The sequence below is a fragment of the Anser brachyrhynchus genome (genome assembly GCF_964034855.1).
Source record: "Anser brachyrhynchus genome assembly, chromosome: Z".
NCBI lineage: Eukaryota > Metazoa > Chordata > Aves > Anseriformes > Anatidae > Anser > Anser brachyrhynchus.
Window position 1 is genome coordinate 43,536,354 of NC_137697.1, and position 27,332 is coordinate 43,563,685.

A 27,332-nucleotide genomic window follows, 5' to 3' on the forward strand; every position below is an offset into this window, starting at 1 on the left:
ACTGCACACCATCTTCATCTAGTGGAGAAGCTCCCACCCACCAACAATTCCTGGTGGGCTCTGACACGCACATGAAGTGAAACAATGCACCAAACGCCCATAAACGAAAGGAAACTGAACACAAAGACGGAGTTCTATGTCATGTCCATGTGAAAAAAATTAAACTACCACTTGTAGAGTACTTTTCAGTCCATAAGCTTTAAGAATACATCTGTAATCTCGATAGCTGAAGAGTACATGGTATAGAAAAAGCAAAAGTCCACACAAACTATGTTTTTCAGGGGCTACGATTAACCTAAATTCGGGGCACTAGGCTAGCATCAGCAGATAAGCACACACACAGATATACCAGCACACACATATACACCACACACCTGCACACACACATATATGTATGTATTATATATTACATATATTTTTAACAGAGACGAACGCGGATCAGCCGAGGCGGACCCCGCCGCGTCCCTCCCAGCCCACCAGGGGCTGGGGGCTGTCCCCGGCCCCCTCCACGCCCCGTCCCCCCGCGCCCCGCACCTCGTAGAAGGCCTGCACCATCTCCACCAGCACCCACTGCTGCCCCACGCCCACCGCCGCCGACATGGCCGCCGCCGCCGCCGGACCGCTTCCGCCCGGTGCGCCCTACGCCGCGGCGTCAGGGGCGGGGACGCGGCGCGGGGGCGGGGCCGGGGGCGGGGGCGTGGTTAACGCGCGAGGGGGCGGGGCTAGGGCGTGAGGGGCGGTTAACGGCCGGCCGCGGGGCGGTTTAACCGCCGGTAGCTGCCGAGCTGAGAGCCCAGAGCCTTCGGTTTGGCGCGTGTGGATGGGTCGTGGAAGTGTGTTGTTGAGGTGGACGGCAGCAGCTAAAGCCGGGGTGCAGGGGAAGTAGCCTTATGGGTGAATTCAAGTAATTAGGGCGATCGCAGCTCCCAAGAGCCGTGCTGAAGCGAGCAGCTGTGAAAGCCGGGTGTCGCTGGGTGCGGGTGGGCAGCCTGAAGGAAAGCAGTAACCGCGATGAGTTTGGTGGAGAGCAGCCAGGCGAGTGGATGTGGATGAGTCCCTGCGTGAAGAATTTGAGTGCCTGAAAGGCAGGGGAGAGGAGTGGGAGCTGCAGAGAGGTTCGCTTCAGAAGCGAGTTAGCTCTCGATGAAAAGGCAACAAAGGGTGTCGCTGTTAAAGGCAGTGTTTGGGAGCTGCTTCTCTGAAGCTTCTGGGGCTTCTTGTGGCTTCTGATGATTGTCTGGGAGGGCACTGTGCAACTGCCTTCCTTGGGGCTTCACTCAGTAGGTTTCAACGTGGTTACAAAAGGAAAAGCTGGGGTGGCTGTTGATTAAACAGAAGACAGTGAAACCTGGGTGGTGTGGGCTAATGACAAGCAAGCACTAATTTAAGAGGTTTTAGAACAGAATTGTTAAGATCATCAGACTTCATTGTGATTGCCGATTAATATTTTTCTTCTCCCCCAGTTTCTGAACTTAATGATATACTTCTGAAACTCCAGGCTTTACACAGTCTAGAGAAAAATGTGGTTTGAGGCTACCTCCAGAGTCAATACAGAGACAATAAATGTCCCTTTATTATTTTAGCTGCATGAAGATTATTCTGTTCACTGTTAAGTGCTTCTGTGGCCATTGCAACATGCTGGAGAGGAGTCCTGGGCTCTTGGGAGACGGCTGCTACTACCAGCCTGAAAGAAAGTGTCTGGTATGCATCCCAGTCCCAAACTGCCCCCCAACGAGTAGGCCACATTAATCGTCTTGGTGGGCTGCAGATTAAGTTACCACCCTGCTTTCAACATCAGGTTCTGACTTTCAAAATGTTTGACAGATATGTGTGTGATTGGGAGACTAAAAAAAAAATCATTTTGTGAGACACTGGGAGAGTTGTTTCCAGCTTGAAATACAGTGAAGTTAATAACATACCAACCAGTAATTCTTCTGGCAGTGAATTCTGAGTTCCTGGTCTGGATTATCTTAAGGCTGGGCCTCTTGTAATAATGAGCCTACTCCTATTGTTCAGTATTTTCATTGTTCCAACACAAGGCAACTGCTACTAATTGCTTAAGGCTGCTATACTTCTGAGAGCAAAAAAGAGGGGGAGGTGAAGGAAGAAGTCCTTTACAGTGGCAGTTTATGGTCTGGAAGGAAGGGAAGAGGGAAAAAGACTTGAGTCTGTCTCTGAATTTATAGTCCCAACAAAACCTATTGATAGCACCCGTTGGAAATTCCTGCTCCTGAAGAGTCAAGTTTTGTCTTCTCCCATATCCTCCAGTTGCACAGTATTCCTAAACTGCTCTTCTTCTAGACCTTCCTCTCCACTCACTTCCAACGCCCTGCTCTGAACTCCTAGCTCAAATTTCCCAGGTCAGCACTTGCGTTCTGGTTACTGTCAGTTCTTTTCAGGTCACTCCAGAGGCAGAAAAATGGGACTTAACATGGTTATCAGGAATTGTATTTTTCATAAATTTCACTGAGGTGGACAGTGCAAGTTATCTTCTGCCTTCTTTGCCTCATTCCTTCTTCCTTTGGCTCATCCATTCTTATTCTGTCAAATCTGAGACAGAGAGTAGGGGCTGGAAGTGGAAGTGAGGGAATGATGTCTGCTGTCTTTCTACACTCTTGGATCTCACTCCTGGCTCCTATTGACCTTGTACATTATCAACAAGGAACGGGGGATAATGGCAGTAGGAAGTGTCACATAACTGTGTAGGGGATGGCAGTGCTTGCTGGCACCTACTTGTATTGCTGCTGTCTTGGAGATGTGCACATGGAGGGGGTGGTGGGAAGATGTATGTGAGAAACTGGTAGGAGTCAGTCCTGAGTACCTTTCACTTCCTCCCTGCCTCCTCAAAACACACGCACACAGAGGATGATGACAGGAGATTAGGGGCATAAGGGAGGCTTTGCACCATTCTTACACATTCTGTGTGACAAAACATTAGCTTATATTATTGTGTCCTTACTGTGCCTAGTTGTAACGTCCTGACTCTGTGGCTACCCTCAAAAAATAGTCACAGAGACTTTTCTTACAGCACTGGGAAAGCAATCCTGTATTGGCAAGGAGAACAGCAGGATAGCACTAGTTAGTCTTTTGTTGTTGTCTTGAAACCTGATCTCAACCAAGATGATGTTGGAGGCAAACAGAAACTATCCCAAGTCAGTTGGGAGCTTAGGCTTAAACCCCAAAAATATGTCCCAGCTCCTAGTGGGAAGGAGAAAGATGTTGCAAGAGAGTTCTGTGCAAGTGCCAAGAAGAACTTGAATATCAAGTTCCACAATTTACCTGACATGCAAGGAAATAATTGTTCACAAGGCAAGTGGAGCTCAAGATAAATTTCGTATTATCTCAAGCCATGCGCCACTGCATGTTGGAAATGTGCTTAATCCTAGTTCTACAGCGAATTAGCTCTGGATTAACTTCACCAGCGGAAAGCTGTTTTTAGATCTGCCTGGGAAACATCTGGTGACCACAAGCTTTGACACACAACTTTGTGTGGGAGTAAGGGCAGCTCCTGCTGCATTCTAGCTGTCCTAAGCTATCACGGCACCCTGAACAACTGCAGTGACAAAAGTGACAGAAAGTGGAAATGCCATACAACAAGGACCAAATGTGACCTCAACTGCTAGGAGCTAATAACTATTGTAATTATCCAGAGTGACCACAGTCTTCTTTTTAAAGCATTTTCAGCCAAATGTAGACCTTTGGAGCAAAAAACTAACTTCTCACGAAGGTGGATGTAGGCATGGCACTATGCCTCCTGCTTATGCTTCTCTTCAGTGCCCAGGTGGGCTTGGCAGCACCAGGCTTAACACTTGTTTCCCATAAATGGCAGAGTTAAGTGTCTTAGAAGTTGACAGCAGATAGGCCCAACCCTGTGATGACTGAAGAAAACTTATATGAGGAACTTGTAAGAGCATCTTAGCCAAGCTGCTAGGATCACTAACAGCACAGACACCGTTTAAATGGGAATATGTGCCTTACAGAGAGCCAGCTACCCATATGCAGTGTTGCTGTTGCTAAACCAGATTTTCTATCTTGTGTGGTTAAATCCCACATCTCTCTGATTCAAGGCTTCAGATATATTCAGGTTGGGGATTTGCAAGCCAGAACTTCCTCCTGGACTGATCGCCTGTGCGGCAGAGGGAAAGAGATGGATGTCTCACCTGTTCCTCTACCCCACCTCAATATGCAGCTGATGTCCATCTTTTACTACAAAAGATTAGTCCAAGCAACATTCCGTTTACTTGTTTTAGAAACACAAGTACTATGTTAAATAGGGCAACTTGGAATTTGTTCTCTTTGCTTCTTTTTGTCCCACCTTTTTCTCACAGTGAATTGTCTGTTTGCTGTTTCTCGCAGTATGTTTGGATGAGAAACACGGCAGACATGATGGGCAAACTTGTACCCAAAGTCTTTCTAATGACCCCAGGGGTCAATACTGGGTCCAGTCCTGTTTATCGTCTTCATTAAAGATCTGGATGGTAGCGTAGAGTGCATCCTCAGTAAATTCACAGATGACGCAAAACTGGGGGAGAGTGGCTGACTCACCAGAGGGCTGTGCTACCATCCAGAGGGACCTTGACAGGCTGACGAGGTAGGCCAACAAGAATCTCGTTAAGTTCAGCAAGGAGAGGTGTGGAGTCCTGCAACTAGGGAGTAATAGCTCCAGGCACTAGGACATGCTGGAGGCCACCCAGCTGGAAGGCTGGTCTGCAGAAAAGGACATAAGGGCCCTGGGTGATGTCAAGTTGAACAGGAATCAACAATGTGACCTTGCGGCTAGGAAGGTTAATGGTATTCTTGGCTGCACTGGACAAAGTATCACCAACAGGTCAAGAGATGTGATCCTTCCCCTCTACGCAGCATTGGTGATGCCACAGCTGGAGTACTGGGGCCAGTTCTAGGCTCCCCAGTACAAGAGGGACATGAAACTACTGGAGCAAGTTCAGAGGAGGGGTACTGAGATGATTAGAGGAGTGGAGCACCTGTCATACAAGGACAAGGTGAGAGAGATGGGCCTGTTTAGCTTGGAAAAGAGAAGACTGAGGGGAGATCTCATCCATACATATAAATATCTGAAGGGAGGGTGTCAAGAGGATGGAACCAGACTCTTTCCAGTTGTGCCCAGCGACAGGATGAGCGGCAATGGACACAAACTGAAGCACAGGATGTTCAATCTGAATATGAGGGGGCACTTCTTTACTGTGGGGGTGACAGAGCACTGGAACAGGTTGCTCAGAGGCGTTGTGGAGTCTCCTTCTCTGGAGATACTCAAAACCCACCTGGATGCCATCTTGTGCAATGTGTTCTAGGTGATTGATCCTGCTTGGCAGGGGTGTTGGACTACATGATCTTCAGAGGTCCCTTCCAACCTCAACCATTCTGTGATTCTGTGACATACTGGAAAGGGTCCAGTGGAGGGCCACCAGGATGACCAAGGTACTGGACCACATCTGAAAGAAGTTGCGAGAGCTGGGACTGTTCAGCCTGGAGAAGAGAAGGCTCAGGCAGACCTTATCAGTGCCTATTAATACCTGAAGGGAAGGTGCAGAGAGGACGGAGCCAGGCTCTTTTCAGTGGTGCCCAGTGACAGGAGAAGATGCAATGGGCACAAACTGGAATATAGGAAGTTACATCTGAACATCAGGGAGTACTTCCTTACTGAGAGGGTTGACAGAGTACTGGCATGAGTTGCCCAGAGAGGTGATGGATTCTCCCTCCTTGAGAATCTTCAAAAGCCACCTGGACATGGTCCTGGGCAACCTGCTCTGTGTGTCCCTGCTTGAGCGGGGGGGGTTGTCAAGATGGCCTCCAGAGGTCTCTTCCAGCATCAGCCATTCTGTGACTCTGTGATTCTCTAATGGAGTTAAAACAGGCTGACCCCATGAACTCTGAATCACTTTGTAAAGAATGTAAGTCAGTCAAAATAAATAATTCAGTATATTGTGACATACTATCATCTCTTCACATGCAAAGTGCTAAAACTGACTAGATTCAAATGTGTCTTTTCCAAGTGTTAAACGTCATAAAGTTACATGTCTGCATCAGACTGAAAGACTTTTGGTAGATGGAGAAGTAGTACATTTCATATGCTATTTTAAAATTTGGCCTAATGGACTAATGTAACGCTTCTTGCAGGTAGTAGGCCTAGCATGCATCATACGCAATGTAGAACTCCTGATCTGCAAGAAGGTGGGAAATAAAAATACAATTGGTGTAAGTTCAAGCCGTTGATTGGGGAGACAAGAGAAATCAAGAGGTTTGGCTCTGAAGCCTCATGTTCCACACCTCCTTCAACTATCATCCTGTAGGCCTAATGTCTTGAGAATGAAACTGGAAGAGAAGCAAAGGGAAGTTAACCCTGTGTCAGTTCAGCTTATTTACCTGAAGATTTGGACTCCAGACTAAAATGTCTAAGAAACTTTCTTGTCAGTAGTTTTTTCCATACTTTTTGTCATGTAAGTTTTAAAGGAGGATTTTGTGTCCTGTTCTCTTCCTGGAACTGCATATTTCTCATGCCAACTACATAAAAGGCTGTCTTCTAATGCAGCGTGAATAGCCTTTAACCTCTGTGTGGTTACAGAGAGGTCACACTGGTTTGTGCAAATGCCTCTGCTTTTACAGTACAGTTATCCAATGGCTGTCATCCATAAAAATGGAGTCTGTAATGAGCACTTTTACGGCAACAAGCAGTGAAACTATGATTTACAGATTATTCTGATGCCCAGAAACCTAGACATTGCAATGCTCAGAAGCACAGAAATGTGATTTATGCAGCCTTCACTTTGCATAGTTGCAACTAGATGGCTCAAAAAAAGGTCTCATTAAAAAGTATGTGAGCATAAATCTACCAGTCTGAGGTTTTAAGAATATACCCATGCTTTGGGTACTAGATGGAGGTGAGAATTTGTTTTTTCTAGTCAGATATTAGGATATTTTGAAGTAAGATAGTTCAATCCATTTTAATAAAAATGTGTCAGCAAGTACTGTGGATTTCATTTGCCTGCAAAGAATAGGCAGATAAGGAGGCAATTACACAGTCATGAGATCATAGGTCTGTATCTAACATGAGTTTCAGTTTCCAAAGAGTTCTTAAGTAATGTTCGTGGAAGTCTGTGCGGGATTGTGACTGTAAGTGTTCCCCAAAATTTGATGTTTAGAGTGTGGTCTAGATTCAGTGAACCTTATGGGAATGCTGCCTATGGGATGTGAAGACTTTTTGTTGGTGGTGTTTTTGTTTAGAATAAAATGGCAATATAGTCCTTGTGGCACAAAGAAATGCAAAAGATACTTACCTTCTAGCACTAGTCTTAATGAATTGGCTCTAGATTTGGTACCATAAATCCAGTTCCATGTCTTAAATTTAAATGCATGTTAAATCCATCCAGGTAGCAGATCATTTTCAAAGATTAACAACAGATTCATCCTTCTCCTTCTTTAGTTAATTGTCAACAAAACTTTCCGATGAAAAATAGAAAGGAACTATTATATTTTTTCAGGCCTTCAATATTGCAGAACTCAGATCAAAACCAGGGTGAAGTCGTGCTCTGTGCAATCACTGTTTTTCTTGGCCTGGGGAAAAAATGGAATGACAGCAATTAATTGCAGATTTCAGTAAAGGCGTCTTGATTGTAGTGCACATCGCTCAATTTGTGGTAGCTTCTTACATTCACTTAACATCATGGGGCATTGAAGTATTTTATTATCAAGTGGTGTCTTAACATCCTCAGGTTGATAGAACTCAATGTTTAAAGTTTTAAACATGACATCTTCACAATTTCCAGGAGTTTTTGAAGGCAGATTGTCTGTGAGAACATAATCTTTGTTTTTCCTCCTAACCGACTGTGTTTCCTTACTGATGTCTGCAGAATACTTAGTGCTCTCAGTAACTGCATTGTGCTGACTGTAGTAAGCATTGATTAGTAATGCCCTCGTTGACTTTGTGACACCTTCTGCAGGTGGTTTGGTTTGGTTTGGTTCAGCTTGTTTGGGTGTTTCTGCATTTTAATGATAATAGTGTGCTCTGCAGCGTGACTGTAAATCTCTTACTAGCATCCTTGAATTTAGAAATTTCAGATGGAGTTATCAGAGTAGAGAGAAGCTTGAAAAGTTATGGGAACTTCAGCATGTTAATGCATGGTTTTCACCATGGAGGAGTTTGTTTCCTTGAAGATATAGTTGTAGAATCACATGTAAAAGAAGCAACTCAATTTCAGCCAGAAAAATGCAAAGCGGTCATTTGCCAACTCGTGTTTCTTGCCAATGTACTGAAGTTCAGAAAGGCACTGTATTGTTTACAGATCCATGTAACACATACCAGCACACAAGCTGAAATTCTTTGCGGTTATAGGTAAAACGTGTGTGAATGTGTTGGCAGAGCTAGTCAAGTCCTACAGGCAACACCTTGCATATGTTTGCTACCCAGAGAGTTGCAACATAACTGCTCTGAATTCAGAACAGATGTGGTTAAAACATTTTTTGAATTGATACATTAGTCTTTCAAGCTCTGAAATTCTTACCTGGCTGAGTGAGGCCTGAGTGAAAACATAGTTCCCTCTTCAACTGTTGTTTCATAGCCAATTAGTGGAGTACAAACTGTGTGTTCTCCATTATTAAGCATCCATAGTCTCCCCAGATGTTTCACAAAAATAAGTAATTGTGAGCAGTTGACATCTAAAAGATAAAATAAACAGAATATAATGATAATCCCAAGAAATAAATTGAGTGAGAACCTCTCCACAGATCTTTCCCACACAGACTAAGTGTTGAAATGTATCTTTCAGAGGGCCCTAAACGGTAGGGTCAAGTAAGGAACTGAGGAAACAATGAAGTCCTTGTTAATGGGGTCGATGATGGCATTATAAGACAGATTCTGATCTTCCTCACAACTCTGAAAATCTAAGTGAAAGTCTGTAGGAATCAACAATATGAATAACTTGCTTCTGAAACTTTTCAGAATTTCCCAGTGCACTCTTCAGCATCTGAGGAATCACCAACTGCATGAAATATAATAAAAGCAAGGCCGGGTTCTGTACCTGGCACAGGGCAACCCTGGCTATACATACAGACTGGGGGATGAGAATCTGCAGAATAGCCCAGTGGAAAAGGATGTGGGGCTTCTGTTTGAGGGCAAGTCACATATGAGCCAGCAGTGTGCCCTGGCAGCCAAAAAGGCCAACCATTTCCTGGGGTGCATCAGGCACGGCACTGCTAGCCAGTCAAGGGAAGGGGTTGTCCTGCTCTGCTCTGCACTGGTGTGTCCTCACCTTGAGTGCCGTGTGCAGTTTGGGGCAGTACAGCATAAAGAAGACATCAAACTATCAGAGACTGTCCAAAGGAGGACTACAAAGATGGTGAAGGGAAGATGGAGGGCAAGATGTATGAGGAGCAGCTGAGGTCCCTTGGTTTGTTCAGCCCGGAGCAGAGGGGGCTGAGGGGAGGCCTCATGGCGGCCTGCAGCTCCCTCACGAGGGGAGCGGAGGGGCAGGCGCTGAGCTCTGCTCTCTGGGGACAGCGACAGGACCCGAGGGAACGGCATGGAGCTGGGACAGGGGAGGGTCAGGCTGGGTGTGAGGGAAAGGTTCTGCACCCAGAGGGGGGTCGGGCACTGGGACAGGCTCCCCAGGGCAGTGGTCACGGCACCGAGCCTGCTGGAGTTCAAGAAGCATTTGAACACCACTCTCAGACATATGGTCTGATTTTTGGGTGGTCCTGTGTGGAGCCAGGAGCTGGACTTGGTAGTAGTAGTAGTAGTTCAACGGTAGCATAGCTTCTGTATGACGTTTGCATTGGAAGACAAGCCTGCTGCACATGGTTGTGAATGTCAGATGCGGAATTCACTGCACAATTTCAAGTGAAAAAACTAGCACAACTTAGCTTGTGCTCCCTCTCAATGTTTTCTCTTAATTATTCCTGATTACCCTAATAGATTTTCCCTTCCCTCGAGAGAAAAGGAAATGACTGCAATTTTGCAGCTATAATGGTAGGATATTTAAAATATAAATTCCCATTTATACCATTGTTTCACTTAGAATTCATATTAAAAATAGGACATCTGATATCTTAGAACAGTCTTCTGAGAAATGTGGTATATTGATGTTTCTCTAGACTTTTTGTTGTTGTTGTTTTTGTTTCAGAAAACAAGCAAACAACCTAGTTTTCAATTGCTATTTTTCATAGTGACTTTTATTTCTATACACTTGGGTTATATTCTTACTAATTTAAAAATATGACACTAGCCTTAATTAACATGTAAGATGATAAAACATCTTAAATCAAGTGTTCTTTGCTTAAACAGCAAATGTAACAACTCTTCAAATATTCTTATTTATTTTTCCAGAAGACAGGAAAGAAAAAACATGTTCACTGTCTGTGTGGTTATCGAACAAAGAAGTATGAGGTAAGAGCTTTCTTGCCCCTGCTAGTACCCATAACAGAGACCACTGATAGATGTAATTGCAAGTGCTTGATTCTTGTGGGGAGGAGCTTAGCTAGAGAAAAATTTGACAAATGCTTAGTTCTTGCAAAAGATATTTTTTGCTAAATTTCTGTGAGGGAAAAAAAAAAAAAAAACAACAGCTTTAAGAGCTTTGACAGTTGCTATCAAAACCAGTAAGTAAATTAATCCAGTGACTATCCTGGTAGGTTTGCTGTATCTTTCAGTTTTCAAATCTGAGTACCTTCTGTACCTGGGAGGTAAAAAGTCCTGATTCCTTGAGTCATGTCTGTATTTATGTAGAAAAGAAAAGGAAATTGGTACATTCTGCTGCTTTTTCCTTCAGAAGTTCCTTGGATATCTGTGTTCATTTTTGGGATGCTGTAATGTTACCTGTGTTTCCTTCTGCTCCAAGCACAGCTGGTGAAACAACACTCATATACTGTTAAATTGCCTAACAGTCTTATCATGAAAGCAGTGGTTTGTGCAGCAGGAGTCTTTACAGTCAATTCATATTTCAAGGCTTTTTGTGTATGGATCACATCAGGAAATGAGCGAGACAATAAGAATTTGGAATTGTGGTACCAGCATTCCCAGACACATTTCTTTATTCCATATGGAGAAACAAATGTGTAAAAACCATTTGCAAAACTATAATATATTTTCCAAGTGATTTTTCTGTTAAATATTTTAACCAAAATTGGACATGTGTGGCTAGCTACAAAAATAAGGCCTTTTTTCCCCCTTAACCACGCTTCTCTTGCCTCATACAGTAACTTGTGCAAAACATCTGTACCAGATTTGTTGTTCCTAGGAATCTGCAAAAGCACACTGCAGGGTCTGAAAGAACATCATTACTGGCTAAATCCTGAGCCCCCACCACCAAGGCAATTCTTGGTGAGTGGTGTAAGTCTTCCATAACTCCACTGAAGTAGCTCTGACAGCTAACAGTGGCAGTTTCCTGTAACTGACTTAGGAGGATTACTCCTGCTTCCCCTGACTTAGAAAGAGCTGTACAGTTCTAATGCCTAAAGCTGTAAAATTATGCTTTTTTGAAATAGTGCAACACTCAGAAATGAATTCAGCTACCCTAAGAAATGCTGGGTCATCAAATGAGACATCAAATTCAGAACCTCACAATATTTTACTGACTTTCTGGTCTATATCTAACCTGCGAAAACCAGGATCTGAGAATGGATACTTAGGTGCTCAATTATGAAAAATAAGTAATGTGTTAGAGAGGAAATGCATTTAAATGCAAGTCAAGAAATACCAATGGAGTGTCTTTCGTAGATTTGCTCATGATTTCTATGGGAAATTGACAAAGTTAACTAAAAAGCATCATCCTAATTTTCTTTGTTTGAAAGCATGAAATGAAAACTGAATTGAGATTCACAGTTTTTTTGACATTTCCTCTTACTCCTGTATTCTTGCATTTAAGTACACATAGAGGCAACTAATTTTTGCATTTTCATAGACCCTTGTGGAGAACAAAACATTATGCTGTTCAGCAGATGAAAACTGTTCGTGTAATTTTGCATGTTAACGTTTTTTTAGAAATGTAAAGTGATGGACATAGGGAGACATCTGCTGCCAGTGAGAAGCAATGCGCTGAAGCCACAGTGCCAGAATTTATGCAACAGTGTTGTAGGAAAGTAAAAATAACAGAGGTGGTTATGCATATCTTACAAGTTTATGCCAGAGTCCATGAAAGATTGGGGGTGGGGGTAGGGGGAAAGTTCTCCCTTCCTCCCTTCCTCCCTTCCTCCCTTCCTCCCTTCCTCCCTTCCTCCCTTCCTCCCTTCCTCCCTTCCTCCCTTCCTCCCTTCCTCCCTTCCTCCCTTCCTCCCTTCCTCCCTTCCTCCCTTCCTCCCTTCCTCCCTTCCTCCCTTCCTCCCTTCCTCCCTTCCTCCCTTCCTCCCTTCCTCCCTTCCTCCCTTCCTCCCTTCCTCCCTTCCTCCCTTCCTCCCTTCCTCCCTTCCCTTTTCAATTTCCCTTTTGTGTGTGTGATAGGGAAGACAAGCAAGAAGGCATGATGAGGTAGCTGGAAAACCAGATCTTATTTGTTGATTCATTTATCTCAGAGCTGTAAGAAGGGCTTGCTCAACCACATGCTTCAGCAACTGGCTGCAGTGACAGTTTTGTTTTTTGGTACAGTTGTTGCAGTTCCTAAAAATCCTGAAAGGTCTTGTATTCAGCCAAGCAAGGCTCAAGTCTAACACTGGATGGAGCCTACATGGAATAGCTGTGCCCTGCTCATCAGCAGGAGGATCACAAATTTTCCTGTTTGAGTCTGACCTAGTACTGGTCCTGTCACAACTAAATTTTTTAAATATATATGAGTTGCTAGCAGTCTTGAGCCAGTCCCAGCAAATATACCAATGGGTAAAATTAGCAATAATACTGGCAAACTTTTCTTAAATCTGTTCAGTGTGGAATGGAATAAATAAATCGTCAGAGACATTTTATACCAGGTGCACACTGATATTTCTCTGGAAAAGCTATCCACTGTTTATTCCTGGTACCTCCTCTGTAGTTATATAACCTTCCAGTGACACAGTTACATTGGTTTTACGTGTGGAAAATCTGTACCATGGTGTCTGTCGTTAGGCAACTGCTGAAACATCTTTCAGAAATAATTTACGGTTTTTTTTGAGGTGTTTACTCATCATGGTTGCTAAAAAAGTCCTATCAGTCAAAGTAGTCCTATTAATAAGGGCATTTAACCTAAAAGTCAAGAGGCAAACAAGATACTGTAAAGAGAAACGGAAGACATTAAAAATAATTGTGCTTCTCACATCTGCCCTAGGGATTTTTCAAATACCTTTCAGCTTCCTAATGTCAACAAATGCTCAGTGTATTCACTATCAGAATTGTAACATGATACCAGTGCTCCAAACTCCATGCAGCTGGCTGTTTGTTTGTACATATATATATATATGTATGTTTGGGTTTTGTTTTGTTGTTGTTTTAAAAAAAAAATCAAACACACCCCTCCACTTCCCTCCAACCCATAGTCAAAAAACATCAACAGCAAAAATTAAAGGAGAAGGTTCAGACCCACACCCCTTGCTAGATGATCTTCTTAGATTGCTGCTGTGATTACACACATTTCCTGTAAAAGTATGATGAGTCATTAATGACAGAAAGAGGCTGCTTATACCACAACATAAGCCTACCATAAACACTGTACATGGAGCTGAACCTTAATGCTGTCTAATAATTGAATTTGATTCAATTATTCATGCAGCTGTGCTGGAGCAGCAGCATGCTCTGACACCCACAGAGGGAACACTACCAGCTATATGATGTTTGCCTGGCGAAGTCTGAATGAATTTAACTTTTTGGGGCCAAAGCACAGGTAAATTAACTTTCCATACATGAAAGAAGAGAAAAGGGGGAAAGGGAAGAGAAGGGGAGGGAAAGGGAGGGGAGACTTTTTCTCCCTGGGGAAAGGATGAGATTCCAAATAACGTATGGCCAATGTCAGCCACTGTTTTAAACCTAGAAAGAGCTCAAATACAGTGGGGGTATGTGCTGAGTGACAACATGCAGGCAATGGCATGGTAGTCTTCTCCAGGTGATTTCTGAGGGGTTGCAAGGTGTTGTAAAGGACAGACTCACCACTGCTTCAGAAAGCTTTCACACTAAGGTTGTGGGGAAACAATGTGTTGAACTGGGATTTTGCTGTGTAAAGAATAATTCATTCATTGTCTATTTTATTATCCAAGTCATAGCAGTTGGCTCACAAACACTCCTTAGCTGTTTATCCCTTTAGTTTATATTATATTTTGACATGTTATCTTGGCCTTCATTGATATTTTTTCTTGCCATTTTTATTGCTTTTGTTTATTTCAGGAGCTTGGAGGAATTCTGTGATATTTTCCCCTTCTGCACTGTTGATCCACATTCTAGTCAAATAATTATTTAAAAGAAAAAAAAAAAAAGGTCACGAAAAGTGGGGAAAATATTCCAGTTGCCAAATTTCAGTTTTGGTAATGAGTGGGGGCCAGAATGAAAAGCAGGCTGTTATTAAATTTCAGGCCCAGTTTTCAGAGTTCAACAGTCAAAGCAGTTCTCCATTCAGATAAAGCATGAAATGTGCTTTATATTTTCTTATGAGATGGTAAACATGAATGTACTAAAGCCATTAATGTCCCAAACTCATTGTTTTTTAACTTGATCAAACTGCCAGCTATATTATATTGTCAAGAGCAATGCTTCAGTAATACTTCAGAAAGTAATAAAAACTTGCTGAGGGAAGAAGATCAAGCTAGAAAGGACTAAATGCTAACACCATAATCTCACTGGAAAAATATTATTCCTGTATCTGACCTACTACCCTACATTCTTCCTGTGGCTAGTAATTCAATCCTTACTGTCCTGCTGTGAGGCGTGTTTTCTTACCCACGAGACCTTCCCACCCTTTTCCAGTATGTACTCTGCTTTTTGATTATCATTCCTCACCCTCCCAGGATTCATATGCATCTCTTAAGACATCTTGCTCCCCGGATAAAAGCTTAGTTTCCATATCTATGTTCAAGCATACTAATTACTTTTCTCTTTGACCTCTTGCAAAACATTAGCTAAAGATGTTTTGAGCAACTTCTGCAATTAGTCATGCAGTGACATTGCTTTGCCTCTATTTTCTCTAGTCTTTTAGAGCTGCTGTAACTGTGTCTGATCCATCATTTCCCAAAAGCATTGGAGAGTATCCATATTAATCTCATAGCTATTCAAAACTCCAACTGTGAAGCGGTGATTAAAAATATCTTACCTTTGGACTGGCTTAGTTAGGGCCAGGCTTCTATGGTTATGCACATCTTTCAAGACTATGTAAATGCTTTTAAATAACATCATTCAAAAGCGACAGTGTGAAATAGTAATATCACATTATCAGAGGGTAGAAGTGCTTAAAAAGTGATACTGTGTAATTTGTGACTGAGCTAGATCGTTGCCTTATGAGCGCAGAGTATGAGATATCCTTGTACACTTGCTGTGTATGTACACAAATCAGCCAGTCTTAGGATGCAGTTGCATCTGTTTTCTTACAATGTTGACTGTCCCAGGTTGTCCAATTGGAAAATTCAGTGGATTCATCTGAGCTGTTTATTTTATAGTACTGACTCCGTAAGAAATAATCTTCATTTTTCCTTAAATAATTTTGGTTGGATGGGACTTTGAGCAACCTGGTTTCGTGGACAGTGTCCCTGCCCATGGCAGAAATATTGAAATTAGATGATCCGTAAGGTTTCTTCTGACCCAAACTGTTCTATGATTCTAATTTACCTAAAAATATTTAAGCTAACTGTCTCAGAAATGGGATTGGTGATGCCGCCAGTCATTACATATTGTTTAAAAAAAATGTATCTTGAATTTAACATCAGTCTTAATGAAAATATTTCTGGATTTAATTTGAGTTGCAATCCTTTGACATTGCAGCATGATACTGAGCTGAACTAGATTTGAGTTTGGTACGTCAGATATTGTTTTAATGCTATAGAATAAGATTATTAGTAGAAATATCAACAAAAGCCTGTATAGTATCTGTCTAATGTATACCTGGGACAGAACAACAGGGTGTCCCATTCTCACAGAAATGAACGTCTTGCTTTCTCATGGACTAGTTTCCCGTATCTTTTTTTTTTTTTTTTGTACTCAAAGTATCTGTGTCAGTACTTCTCACAGAACTTTGATGGACTTTGTACAACAACCTAACTGTAATGGGAATCTACAAGTACTGCAAAATGCATGGAGCAAGGAGCTTCGTATAAATTAAAGGGAGGGAAAAAAAAAACAATAAAAAACACAACAACAAAAGACACCTACAAAAAAAAAACACACCACCATTGCCTCTTCTAAATGTCTCAGTAGATCATCCTCTGCCCAGTGCCAGCATAGAACATTTTTTCTGGTTAGGCAGCTGCAGTGCTGTGACACTGTGTTTTGCAGACCAATCTGTCCATCTTCCACCCTGTCAATTATATTCAGCTGTTGTCACATTGCTCCCTTTTATTGCTAGCTGTTTGGGGCAAGGATCAGCGGGTTTTTAGAAAGGGATGTTGCCTAGTTACAGTGTAAAAGAAGAGTCAATGCAAAACCAGGAGCTCTTGTGTGCTACTGCAGTAGCAAAAACATAGCAAGGGGAAAGTGCCAAAGGATTAGCTATTTATAGGTGTTTTGACCACCCCAAAGGCACACAGGTTATGCAGCTGTGTGCGTTTGCACTTCTGAATTAGTATCTGGCTTGAAAATCCAATTTACCTTTCTCTGCAGTGACTGAAAAGAGAGCTTCCAAAAGCTTTATCTTCCCTCATTTGATAGCTGGCCATTAAGACAGCGTATTCTAAGAAGGAGCTGTTTGTCATGAAGGGCAGTCTCATTTTGTGTACTAGCCCAGTCCTTTTCCACTCTTTTTAACCTTTATTTTTCTAAACATCAAATAAGAAATCCACCAAATATCATACAAGTACATTGGTATAAGGAGAACTCTAAATGTTGTCCTCTAAGTCATAATTACTGTCCTAAAATGAAGTTTTATCCTGCCAGTATGTTGGAAGCTATAGCAGAACAGGTCATCTTCATCTTCCTCTCTGCTTTCAGTTGAAAATGCACAGACAGCTGCTGCTGAACTTCTGCATATTAGAATGGCCAGTTTTGGGTAGCCTTCATATTCTGGGCAGGAAGCAGCAGTTAATTCCTCAAACCATGTATGTATTTTAACCAACAGTAGGGAGTCGTAGTCAATTTAGTATTGTGGTTTAATCTAGCAGTGTTTGTAAGTGAACATCCATTTATGTGTGAATTACTAAAATGAGGAATTAAATAGCTGAAAAGCTAGAAAGGGTTGTGCTACTCACCCTAATCTAAACAGAAGTGTGATTTCAGGAGCTAATAATAAGGTTTACAAGACTCTGAAGTGAAATCATTAGGCTCTGCAGTTGTGCAATATTTCTTCCTGGTCTTTCTTGATGTCTTTCGTGAAAACTTATGCAAGGAGAGATGTAACTGGAAAGTGATTAAAATGATCTAATGACATTGCTATCTTCTATTTCTATAGTTACTTCCCAGCTTAAAGGGAAAGAAGTGTTACTGACAAGTAACAACGTGCATGTGCATTGAGAGTTGACATTCCAGTCTTACAAGCTTTCAAGCCTGCTGATTTGAACCTGATAGAACCCTGCACATTTCACACCATCAGAAATTAGCTCATTTTTGTTGTTTATTTTTGTGATTACCTGCCCTACCTCAAATATATATTAAGTCTATGTCACAAGAGATCAATTATGTACCACCAGGGAAAGGAACTAGAGCAGTCAGATCTAAACAGAATTACATACTCTTAGTTTCAGTTGCTCTTTTTTTTCCTCAATAATTATTTTTTCTCTAATTACCCACTCTTGCAAAACAGTGATGAACTGACTTCATTGCATCGGGATTTACTAAGGCTTTTTTTCTGTATAATTGGAGTCATAAGTTTTTGCCACTAGAGAGCAGATTTGCACTATAAAGTGTAGTGTGCTTACAGAGAAATGTCAAAGGACTGAGCATATAGCATCCTGTAAATAATACCTTTCAAGTGCAATCACCTGGTAATGTGCATGTATGCCTGTTTTCTTTCTTGGTCACAAATGGTCTTTAAACTCTTCCCTGATTTTTATAAATTGCTTCTTTTGGAGACTGTAATGGTTGAATATTTTGCATGTTTCAGGACGCTGGTGGAACTTTAAAATTCTCTTCATACAAATCTCAAATTCTGGAAAGAACTGAATATTCAACAGAGGGAAGCTTAATCCTGCTTTGAGTATACTACCCTGGTAAATGTTGTTTGGATGAATGGAGAGTGATCAGCTCAAATTAGTTTATGTCTAACTCTTAATTTTTTTTTCAGTCTATTGAATCAACCTTTCTTTACTTGAACTTTACATTAAGCCATATTTAGAAGCAACCTGAAAACCCCTCTTGGCTGTTGAGGCATTCTGATATCCGTATAGTGAGGGTGTGATTTTATAATATGTTTTCAAGCTTGTGGAATATCTAAAAGGGCCAAAGAATTTGCAAATGCAGAAAAGGGAAGCTCAGAAACACTGTTTGTTGTCTGAATACCCAGTAAAATACAATATTTGGGGTTGAATCCTCTGTCTATTAGAATCAGTAGTTGGCATAATACTTTGGTAAATATAGTGGTAAGTCCAGATGTTATTGTTGGGCAAATATGCTCTCACCTATTGCATCCCTTAATAGAGGAGAAATAATAGATATCAGAAGTGGCATTCAGGGTGTTCTTGCTTCACTAGCTCATGGGTAGAAAAATGCTGCTGGATAAGTTCACAAACTGACACGGTCAATGTAATGACCAAGTTTTATGACTACCCATGACACATCCCTTTCACTGTTTTAAACATGCAGTGCATACTCTTCCTTGTGCAGTTTGTTGAATGTGTTAGGAGCACAGCTTGTAATATCCTATGATCAAACACTGCAGAATATTTTTTCATATGCTTAAAGAATTTCAACAGTGAAATTTTCTTCTATTCCAATCTTTTCATTGGGTTCTGTCACCTGAACACCCATACCTCTGAAAGAGACAGTATTATATCTCTGAAGATTTAAAAAAAGATCTGTTTCAGAGGCACAGAACATTTTAAATCTCTCATGATCTCAGATAGCATTACATTATGGATTCTAAGAAGCACACAGAGGGTCTAGCCCATACTGGAATTGTGTAGCTGTCTATGAGGTGTCTATGAGCTGTCTATGAGGTGTGGCTTGAATACTAAAAGCTATTCATTTTTTCAGGTTTAAATTCTGTGAGTTATGCATGCAGCTGATTGAGAGAAAAACTCATATCACTTAATCTCTTTAAACTCAAAAAATGGATTAACATATTCTTGTACATTCTCACTCATACTTTTTCTGTGTTTTGGCTGAAGATCTTGTGAAAAGCATCAAATTGTATTAGGGTGGTATGTGTAAGACGTGACTGTGAAAAAGAATTGAAATGCACGTCCTAGGAAACCTTCAACTATAAGAATTTATGTAACTCAAATATTCTGACATGCTGTTGCACCACATCTGTCTTCCCAACCATACTCTTGATATTTTTGCTTTTGTGATATCTAGTTGCTAGTGGAGAACAAGATGACCAGGAACAGAAGGCATGTCTCTCTACTGCCAAGGAAGAAGCTGCTTGTTGGCTGCTGTACAATAGATAGAAATTATATCAATGCTGTTTAAATATCATGGCTTACATGATGTTGTAATAGCATTTTAAGCAGGGTTGAAGGTAATGATGAGTAACAGAGCAGAGTGGAGAGATCCAATCCTCTTCAGCAGTTCAGAAAGAAAGTAAAAAAGAGTCATCGGATGTGGCTCAGTCTTGTCATATGGCATGCAATGAGATGATGTGTCATTTGTTTTCTTCCCCAACCACCAAACAGTACGTCTGCTTTATCATTCCATGTGGTTTGTTTCCCTAGTTGTCCTTTGTAAAACGTCCCATAAGTTTAAATAGTCTAGCTGGTGTCACTGTCCTTTATTTAGCGGTTCCTCTGCCTGTGACTGGGACTTGATTATTCTATAACTAGCACAGGCCTCCCACAGCAATAACCCTTTTTTTTTGATGTCAGCTGAGGCTCAGTGAGGAGAGAGCTGGCCTCCTCAAAAGCTGCCAACAGAACTAGTACGGCAGCTCAGGTGATAGCTGGTCATATTCCTGTTAAGAAAAACTTCTGTAAATATAAAATGAATATGGTTTGTGAATTATAAAATACATATATATTGTACAATATATAAATATAAATGTATTATGTAAAATATATTTATATGGTATATGTATAATACATAAAATATGAATATCGTTTATGTTTGACATATATGTGATTTATATTTTATATATACTTATAAAAGAAGAAGGAGCCTCAGCAAAATTCATGCCCATTTATGTCTAATTTGTCCATGTGAGGACTCTCAACTGAATTTGGATGGTGTGTTTTAAGATATTAGTACTTTGGTTACTTGCCATGTGTCAGTCCCTACTACAAGGATGGTAGTGTAAGTGTCTGATAGTTTGCGTTAATTTTGTGCCAAATCTGATCAGCTGGTCGTAAGTGTAACCAACTCATCAGAAGTCAGCTGTTGCCCTGAAATACTCATAGCAGTATAAAGTATGTTTAGTGTAAGCCAAAATGGTTCTTTAACAAATTAACTGTTGTTTGTGCACCAATAAAATCATATCTATGGTGCTGAGTAGGCAGTATGTAACCAGGCTTAATTACAGTTACTGCATGTGCAACTACCATTTCCTGCCCACTTTAACATTAGTCAGAAGCAAGTGGGACTGAGAGGGACAGCATTGTCTGTTTAGGGGCTTTATAACTGGAATTCTATTTATGGCCACCAACACAGTGGGAAATTCTGATTTCTCATATTACAACAGAAAAAAAGGAAGCAAAGCATAACTTCCTTCTGTCTTACACTATCCATCTCAGTTTTTTAATGCTTGCTACATTACAGAAGCTAATACGCTAAGCTTTATGATTTATTTCTGGTAACACGATATAGCAAATTTGTTAAGGCTGCTAGAAGTCAGAACGTACTTTTAACCATTTGATGGAGAAATGCCAGCCTAAATTAATTGACTGCTTAAAGTTATTAATTTACACAAGTTGGACAAAGGTAGGTTTGTTACGTGCCGTGACACTAAGTGCTGAAATGTAGTGGTTCATGGGAAGTGAACTGACCTGTGTAGTCGACTCTGAAGGAAGGTGCAGCTCTTAATGCTTTTTCTTCTACACCATTTGCCATTTCTATCTGTCCTCCTTAGTCCAGCTTTTGTTCCAAGATGAGCTTAGAATGGAAATGCTGAATTCAGACACCCACAGATTTTGAAAAAATAGATCTGCAACTAGTCTGAAGCTTCTGCTCACTACTGGAAAGTGTGATTTTTCTTTTTTCCTGTAGAGTCAACTCTTGGTATTCCAAAATGATCTCTGTGATTCATGGCAAAACAGTAGGGGATATTTTAAGCTTCTGAATGTTAATCAAGAGCTATCATTCAGTGACTTAGTTCCAGCTGAACAGCCTGGAAGAATTTCTGATTCTTTCTAACATCCCTGGTTTTGCTTGTATGCTAGAAATTTCCAGGAATTTGTCATACATCGACTTTGCTCTTGTCTTTTAGGACATATGGTGGCAGAGTGTGAAACAGTATATTACAAGCCTCCAGATAAAAGCACTTAAAGAAAGGTAACTCTGATCTTCTTCATATATTAATATTAATATAATAATTATCCAGAACCATTCACAGTAGGCTGTCAGCTGGGTTTGTTTCTTAGAACAGGAAGGTGACCAGCTGAAACTTCAGTAAGGAGCCCAGCCTTTTTCCTGGTCTTCCTCTAACGGCCTTTAGCCTTCAAACATAGTGAACATGGAAGACACAAGTTGTTGTACTTCTAGGGCAAGTACTTTGTTATAGAACTTACTGCATGTTGTTTTGTTTAAATTTATTTACTTTACCTTATGTTGATATTGGATAGAAGAAGGTCTGTCACACATGTGATGCTGCTTTTACTTCCTGTGCAGCAATTCAAGCATTGGCCTGGAACTCAGGAGGCTGAGGTTTTGATTCCCAGCGCAGCTGTAGCCTTGTGTCTCATTCTCATTTCCCTCTCAGAGACAAGGAGATAATTTTACTTCTCATGGAAGACATGTCATATGACTGTAAGGAACTCGTGCTAAAGCAGCAGCAAAGACAGTTAACATTGACTACACGATTTAAGTGTCTGCACATAGAGGAAGAAGAAAGATCATAATTCTTGCTTTATTTCATAGATGTTTAAGGACATTGAAATAAGTGTCGTATCTGAAGCATGAGAAGAATATTCCCCACAGATGATATATTTTTCTTCAAACTTTCTTAGAATTGAAAGCATAAAAAAATAAAATTGTAGCTGAAACAATTTTATTTGAAATACCATTATATTTTTACACTGTTTATCAAAGATTAACAGCAGGCTTTCTAAACAATATTTCTAAAACATTTCCATCCCAGAACAAATTCAAGTAAAGCTCAATAAGTAATGTTATCTGCCGTTACTGGTAGTCATATTATTAGCACATTTGTCGGGTTATAATTTTTTTTACTAATGAAATGATTTACATTTATGTAGTGTTAATGATTCATTATGATAATTAATTTGCACAAACCTGGGAAAAAGGAGAGAAACCCTTATTTTCTTATAATTGAACTCACTTGTATTAGACATCTCAGTAGTTCTAATATCTCAGAGAATCCATGGCTAAATTCTTTAGGCCTTTGGGTTTGTTTGTTTGTTTGTTTGTTTGCTTGTTTTGGGGTGGTGGTGGTTGTGGTTATAAATGTCTGGTTCAAAATCAGGTTTTAATGTTAAATTGGGCTGTGAAATCCTTCTGAAGGACAGAGTGAGCTTGAAGACATTCTAGAGCCTTGATGCGTATCAGATAAATTAAGAACTGTTTAGAGTTTTGTTTTTCATCCTGTTTTTTAGTAGATTATCAGCTGTTACAGAAAAAAGAAAAACAGTAAGATCATCCTTCTCTCCTCCCGCTTATTCCTTGGAGAAACTACCAAAACTATGGGTATACTGCATTGTTAATCTGGAAGAATTGCTCCTTTCTGGGATGCCAAATACATGTGTTTTGCCTGGCAGCTTTCCATCCTTTGTTGGTTTTGAAAGGATACTTGGCTGAAATTGAATCTTGTCTTGCAACAGCATTTAATTAGCCTCTATCCCTTTGAGATTCGGATTAAAAACTGTGGATGTTGTCTATCTTGGTTTTCACAAGCAATTGATACACAGAGCTGACAAAGTACTCTATCAGAATACTGCTGAATTCTGGCAGAAATCTGTGAGAAGCTCATAATTCCTAGTAAGTCTGCAAGGTCAACAGCTGGTAAAACAAATATAATCATCTCACTCTTGAACATCTTTTGTTCAGCTTGTACTGATGAGTCAAGCTCTTTTCCAGAATGAAGTCAGAATTATTAGCTAAACCACACGTGTCCTTTCCCACCAAGCAATGCATAGTATTGTAAGTACTGCTTAACACACAGTCCACAACCTAAAATACAGTAAAGAACAAGGCTGTCTATCTACCCCTTATATATCCTAGCCAAACCACATGAAATGCTGGGTTAAATGCAACATAAAGTTATTCCCCAGAACTGTCACTATGGTGTTACAGCCCTGGCTCAGCATTTTTAGTGGTGAAATAATTCCCTAAATTGTAACTTAGCTATAGAAAGTGACATAGATGGCCTAAAAATTACAGTGGAAGGCAGGAGGAAAGAGGAGTGATGCAACTACTCATCTTACCCAGGTTTCTCCTTCTTTTTCGTTTGTTTGTTTTGCTTTGTCAATCTCCAGGATGTTTATGTTAAGCAAAACACTAGTCATTTTAGTGACCAGTGTGAAAACCTGACTCTGCTGACTTCACGCTTCATCTCCTCCAAAAACTCTGAGGAGCTATTCTTAGAATATGGTATAAGAAACTGTTGGTGCTCAACTTTACTGCTCACTCTTTATGTACATTCTGTACATGCATTGTTTGCATGTAAGATCACAGGAAAATATTGCATACAAATGGCAAATGCTGATGTTTTCAATGCGACTACAGTCTAGAGGTACAAACTGTGCAGCTATACTTGGAGGTTTTTTGTTTATTTGCTTGCTTGCTTTGAAGAGGCAACTATATAATTTCTTTGCAATATTACACAGCAATTCGAAACATCTACAGGAAAGTTAAAACACATAGTCCTACCTTTACTTCCATCCATGCATCATTTACTTACTAGGTTTGGGTTATTTTTTCCCCACCCCTCTGTTATAACAGAATTGTTATATTCGTAGTCAATTTAGATATTTCAGATTGATTCACTCCTTTTTAAAAACTTAATATGCACAGCTTTTATGGCTTGAATGTTTTCTTCATTACTCTTTCAACTTGTACCAAATACAAGCACTTGCAGCATTCTGTTTTCACATTGCTCTTCTTTTTTTTTTTGTCTAATTCTCACACAAGAATACAGAAGGTCTAGCTGCAAATTTTAAACCAAATTTTTAGATCTTTGATTCAAAACTATTTCTAGTTTATTAGAACATGTGTCCCATGACTCCCCAAAATACTAGATAATAAATTCTTTCCACTGATGAACATTCCACAAGATGTAGTCCAATTATGTAAAGGGCTTGTGTTTTCCAATTTAATAACATGCTAACAAATAACCTCAGAATCTATTTTCTATAGCGGTGTCCCATATTCAGTCTTTCATATCAGTAAAAACAATGTGAGCTGTGTGCTTCTACTCCTATGTGTTTATAGGTCTTGAAAATTTTCAGTATACATTCAGCATGGAACTCTAATATGCAGGAAGTTATGCATAAATATTGCAGAATGTCATGTCTTTGAACCTAGATCTGTAACATGGTGTGTAAGCATTGCAGCCATTTTCCAGTGTTCACATGGAATATTTTCTCCTCTATGTTAATAGTTTGAACAGTGAAAGAGTAGAGCCTCTCTTCCAACAGTATCTTAAGGTCTGCTCCTCAACCCCCCAGTAAAACTGTTAATAAACTATTTATTTTCAGAAAAATATAATATTTTCATGCCAGATCACTATTTTCACAGAAGAGAAAGTAGTAATAATTTGGGTTGTCTTACCTGAAATTTTGAAATGTTTATGTCAGAAACTAGTTACATTTCCTGAAAGACAGCTCAATTCATCTCTAGAATTACCAGTTAATCTAAATTATCTTAGAAAACATACTACATGGATTCCCAATGCCCTTCATTACTCTCAGGATGACTCCACAAAAGATGTGACTAAACTGATCCTCCAGTTTGTATTAGACAACACTTTCAATTACCTGAGGATCTTTGCCTATGTTAGAACTACAAGAATTGAGTTATTTTCTCTATTACATAGCTATGCTAATTACAAGTTCTATTTAAATGAATATTAGCACTTATTTTGACCATCACGCAAAACCATGAGCAATCTTAAAAGTTGCTGTGATCTTGAACATCACTTGAAGAAAACTTTTCTTGACATACAATTTACTGCTGCTGACTCGGAGTCAGACATCATGCCTACTTCCTGCTTCTAGAGCGGTATTTTTCTTAAATAATTAATAATTACTTTGTTTTAATTAATTGAATGATTAAATAAATCATAAGAATAAATAATAGAATGTCGAATTAATAATTTAGAATAGTTAATACTAAGGTGGGAAGAAAAGAAAGAAAAAAAAACAAAAACACAAAAACAGAAATCCCACCAAAAAACAGTATCTCAGATCACAGAAGGGGCAGATAAGATTCTACAGCAGCTTGTGGTGACTGTTCAGCTATTTGGATGCTAATCCAAATTCAGTTATTCTACATTTTCTCATGTCCCACCAATACTGGATTCTGTCCCTGCAATTCTTTCCTTCTTCAAGTGTGACATAAGTAACTTTGGTCCAAGGTAAAGATTCTGTCTTTGCCAATCCACTTATAAAAAGAAGTCTTTTATCTATTGTGAGTTATAGTATCTTTTGGAGAGCATATTAGTTCGCTGTTCTGCTCTGAATAATTTTTTTCTTTCTGCACCTTGGGGCAGCAAAATAGTTAACTGCACACATAATTCTAAGCATAAATCATTTTCTACATCTGAAATCAGCTTCCTCAAACAGTACCTTGCAAAATCTGTGCATGGTCAAATAATGAAATAATGCCTGCCTCTTATGAAACCTTGAAGCATAAAATTTGTCAATCTCCCAAAAACTGGTTGCTTCTAATCTAATCCTATCTAAAGGAAAGTTTTGTAGGGCAGAATAATATCCTTTATTCAACCAGCTATTGGTAGCTGAGGGGAAGAAGACCCACAAGCTTTTAACTAGCATATTATTTTTTTTGCATGTTATGTATTTTCCTCCAGTACATAAAGTACAGCTGACAGTGGTCAAATTTCAACTGTTTTTTAGAGTCTGAATGGTATTTTTTACACAAAATTGCATGGATTGCCAAAGAGACTTTTAAAACTAAACATTGCAAAAAATCCTTGAATTAGGAAAGTCTTCCAACTTTTGTCATTAGTAATCTTCGCTATGATTATGTACCTAGCTTTCTACAAAAAGAAAACATCATTTCTTAAACAATAATTGGTTAAGGGATTACTTTGTATGCTTAGTGTTCTGTAGGGACAGATATAGATCTGCTATGTTATGGAAGTTTCTTTTTCCAGAAACTTGAGAGTTTATTTTGCTTTGTACATGTGCCAGTGAAATGGAAGCCTTACCAAAGTTTCATAGTTAAATGTTTAAGACACATACACCCAAATGTGGCGTACCTATTTTTTAAGAGGTACTGCTGAGATGTTCAGCTTTATTGATGTCAGCTCCCAACTGTCCTGAAGGGCAGGACTCATTCAGAATCTACCAAGGATCAGGGTGTTTTGGTCATGAAGCTGCATATAACACTAAATGTGCTGCACTTGGAGCACCCAGGCAATCCTGATCACCCCACTTTTCCCCTCACAGGGCACATAAGGTACGCAAGAAATCCCTCCTTCCTGAATTCATTTGTGGCAAGCGAGTTTTTGGCTGGAACTTGAGTCTCCTTTGTTCTGCCTATGCATCATGCTGCTCAGGAAACAACTGTGGTGATCTTAGGAAGTATCAGCCTAAAAACCTCAAAGAGCATGGAACACCACTGATTTTCTGCATACTGCTGTATGGGATAGGGATGATAATCCTTACACTGAAACTGGTGCAACCTGTAATTCTACTGGCAAGTATGAGCTAGTGATTTACATTAATGTGTCTCAATTTCTAATAAATAGAATGAAGTCTTTGTCCAATGCTTGTAAATTGTACTGGGA

The 27,332-nt window shown here is 40.1% G+C and overlaps 2 protein-coding genes across 5 annotated transcripts in view; one reads left to right on the plus strand and one right to left on the minus strand.

Annotated features, from left to right (window-relative positions):
• SPTLC1 (serine palmitoyltransferase long chain base subunit 1) overlaps window positions 1-672 on the minus strand; it is a 33,386-nt gene extending 32,714 nt beyond the window's left edge. For 2 of the 3 annotated variants that reach the window (XM_080575135.1, XM_080575136.1), the window contains exon 1: window positions 535-672. In XM_080575135.1, coding sequence (XP_080431261.1) covers window positions 535-600 — 66 coding nt within the window. In that variant the 5' untranslated portion in view covers window positions 601-672. The remainder of the gene's footprint in view (window positions 1-534) is intronic. The other variant, XM_080575134.1, reaches the window with a different exon arrangement.
• Window positions 673-730: 58 nt separating this feature from the next.
• LOC308186140 (uncharacterized protein) lies at window positions 731-27,332 on the plus strand. 2 transcript variants are annotated; one of them, XM_080575148.1, is made up of 5 exons: window positions 731-1,035; window positions 1,584-1,701; window positions 10,337-10,396; window positions 21,615-21,679; window positions 26,992-27,332. In XM_080575148.1, the coding sequence occupies exons 2-5, from the start codon at window positions 1,588-1,590 to the stop codon at window positions 27,254-27,256; spliced, it is 504 nt and encodes a 167-aa protein (XP_080431274.1). In that variant the 5' UTR covers window positions 731-1,035; window positions 1,584-1,587; the 3' UTR covers window positions 27,257-27,332. The 2 variants fall into 2 exon arrangements, with proteins under 2 accessions (XP_080431274.1, XP_080431275.1); XM_080575149.1 differs by lacking the exon at window positions 26,992-27,332 and adding an exon at window positions 22,016-25,458 and having other exon boundaries at window positions 780-1,701.

Excerpts from the sequence above, each read along its gene's own strand:
- LOC308186140 (XM_080575148.1), top strand. The coding sequence starts at position 1,588 with ATGAAGATTATTCTGTTCACTGTTAAGTGCTTCTGTGGCCATTGCAAC. Across the intron at positions 1,702-10,336 it reads AGCCTGAAAGAAAGTGTCTG|AAGACAGGAAAGAAAAAACA; the intron begins GTATGCATCCCA and ends TTATTTTTCCAG. Across the intron at positions 10,397-21,614 it reads ATCGAACAAAGAAGTATGAG|GACATATGGTGGCAGAGTGT; the intron begins GTAAGAGCTTTC and ends CTTGTCTTTTAG.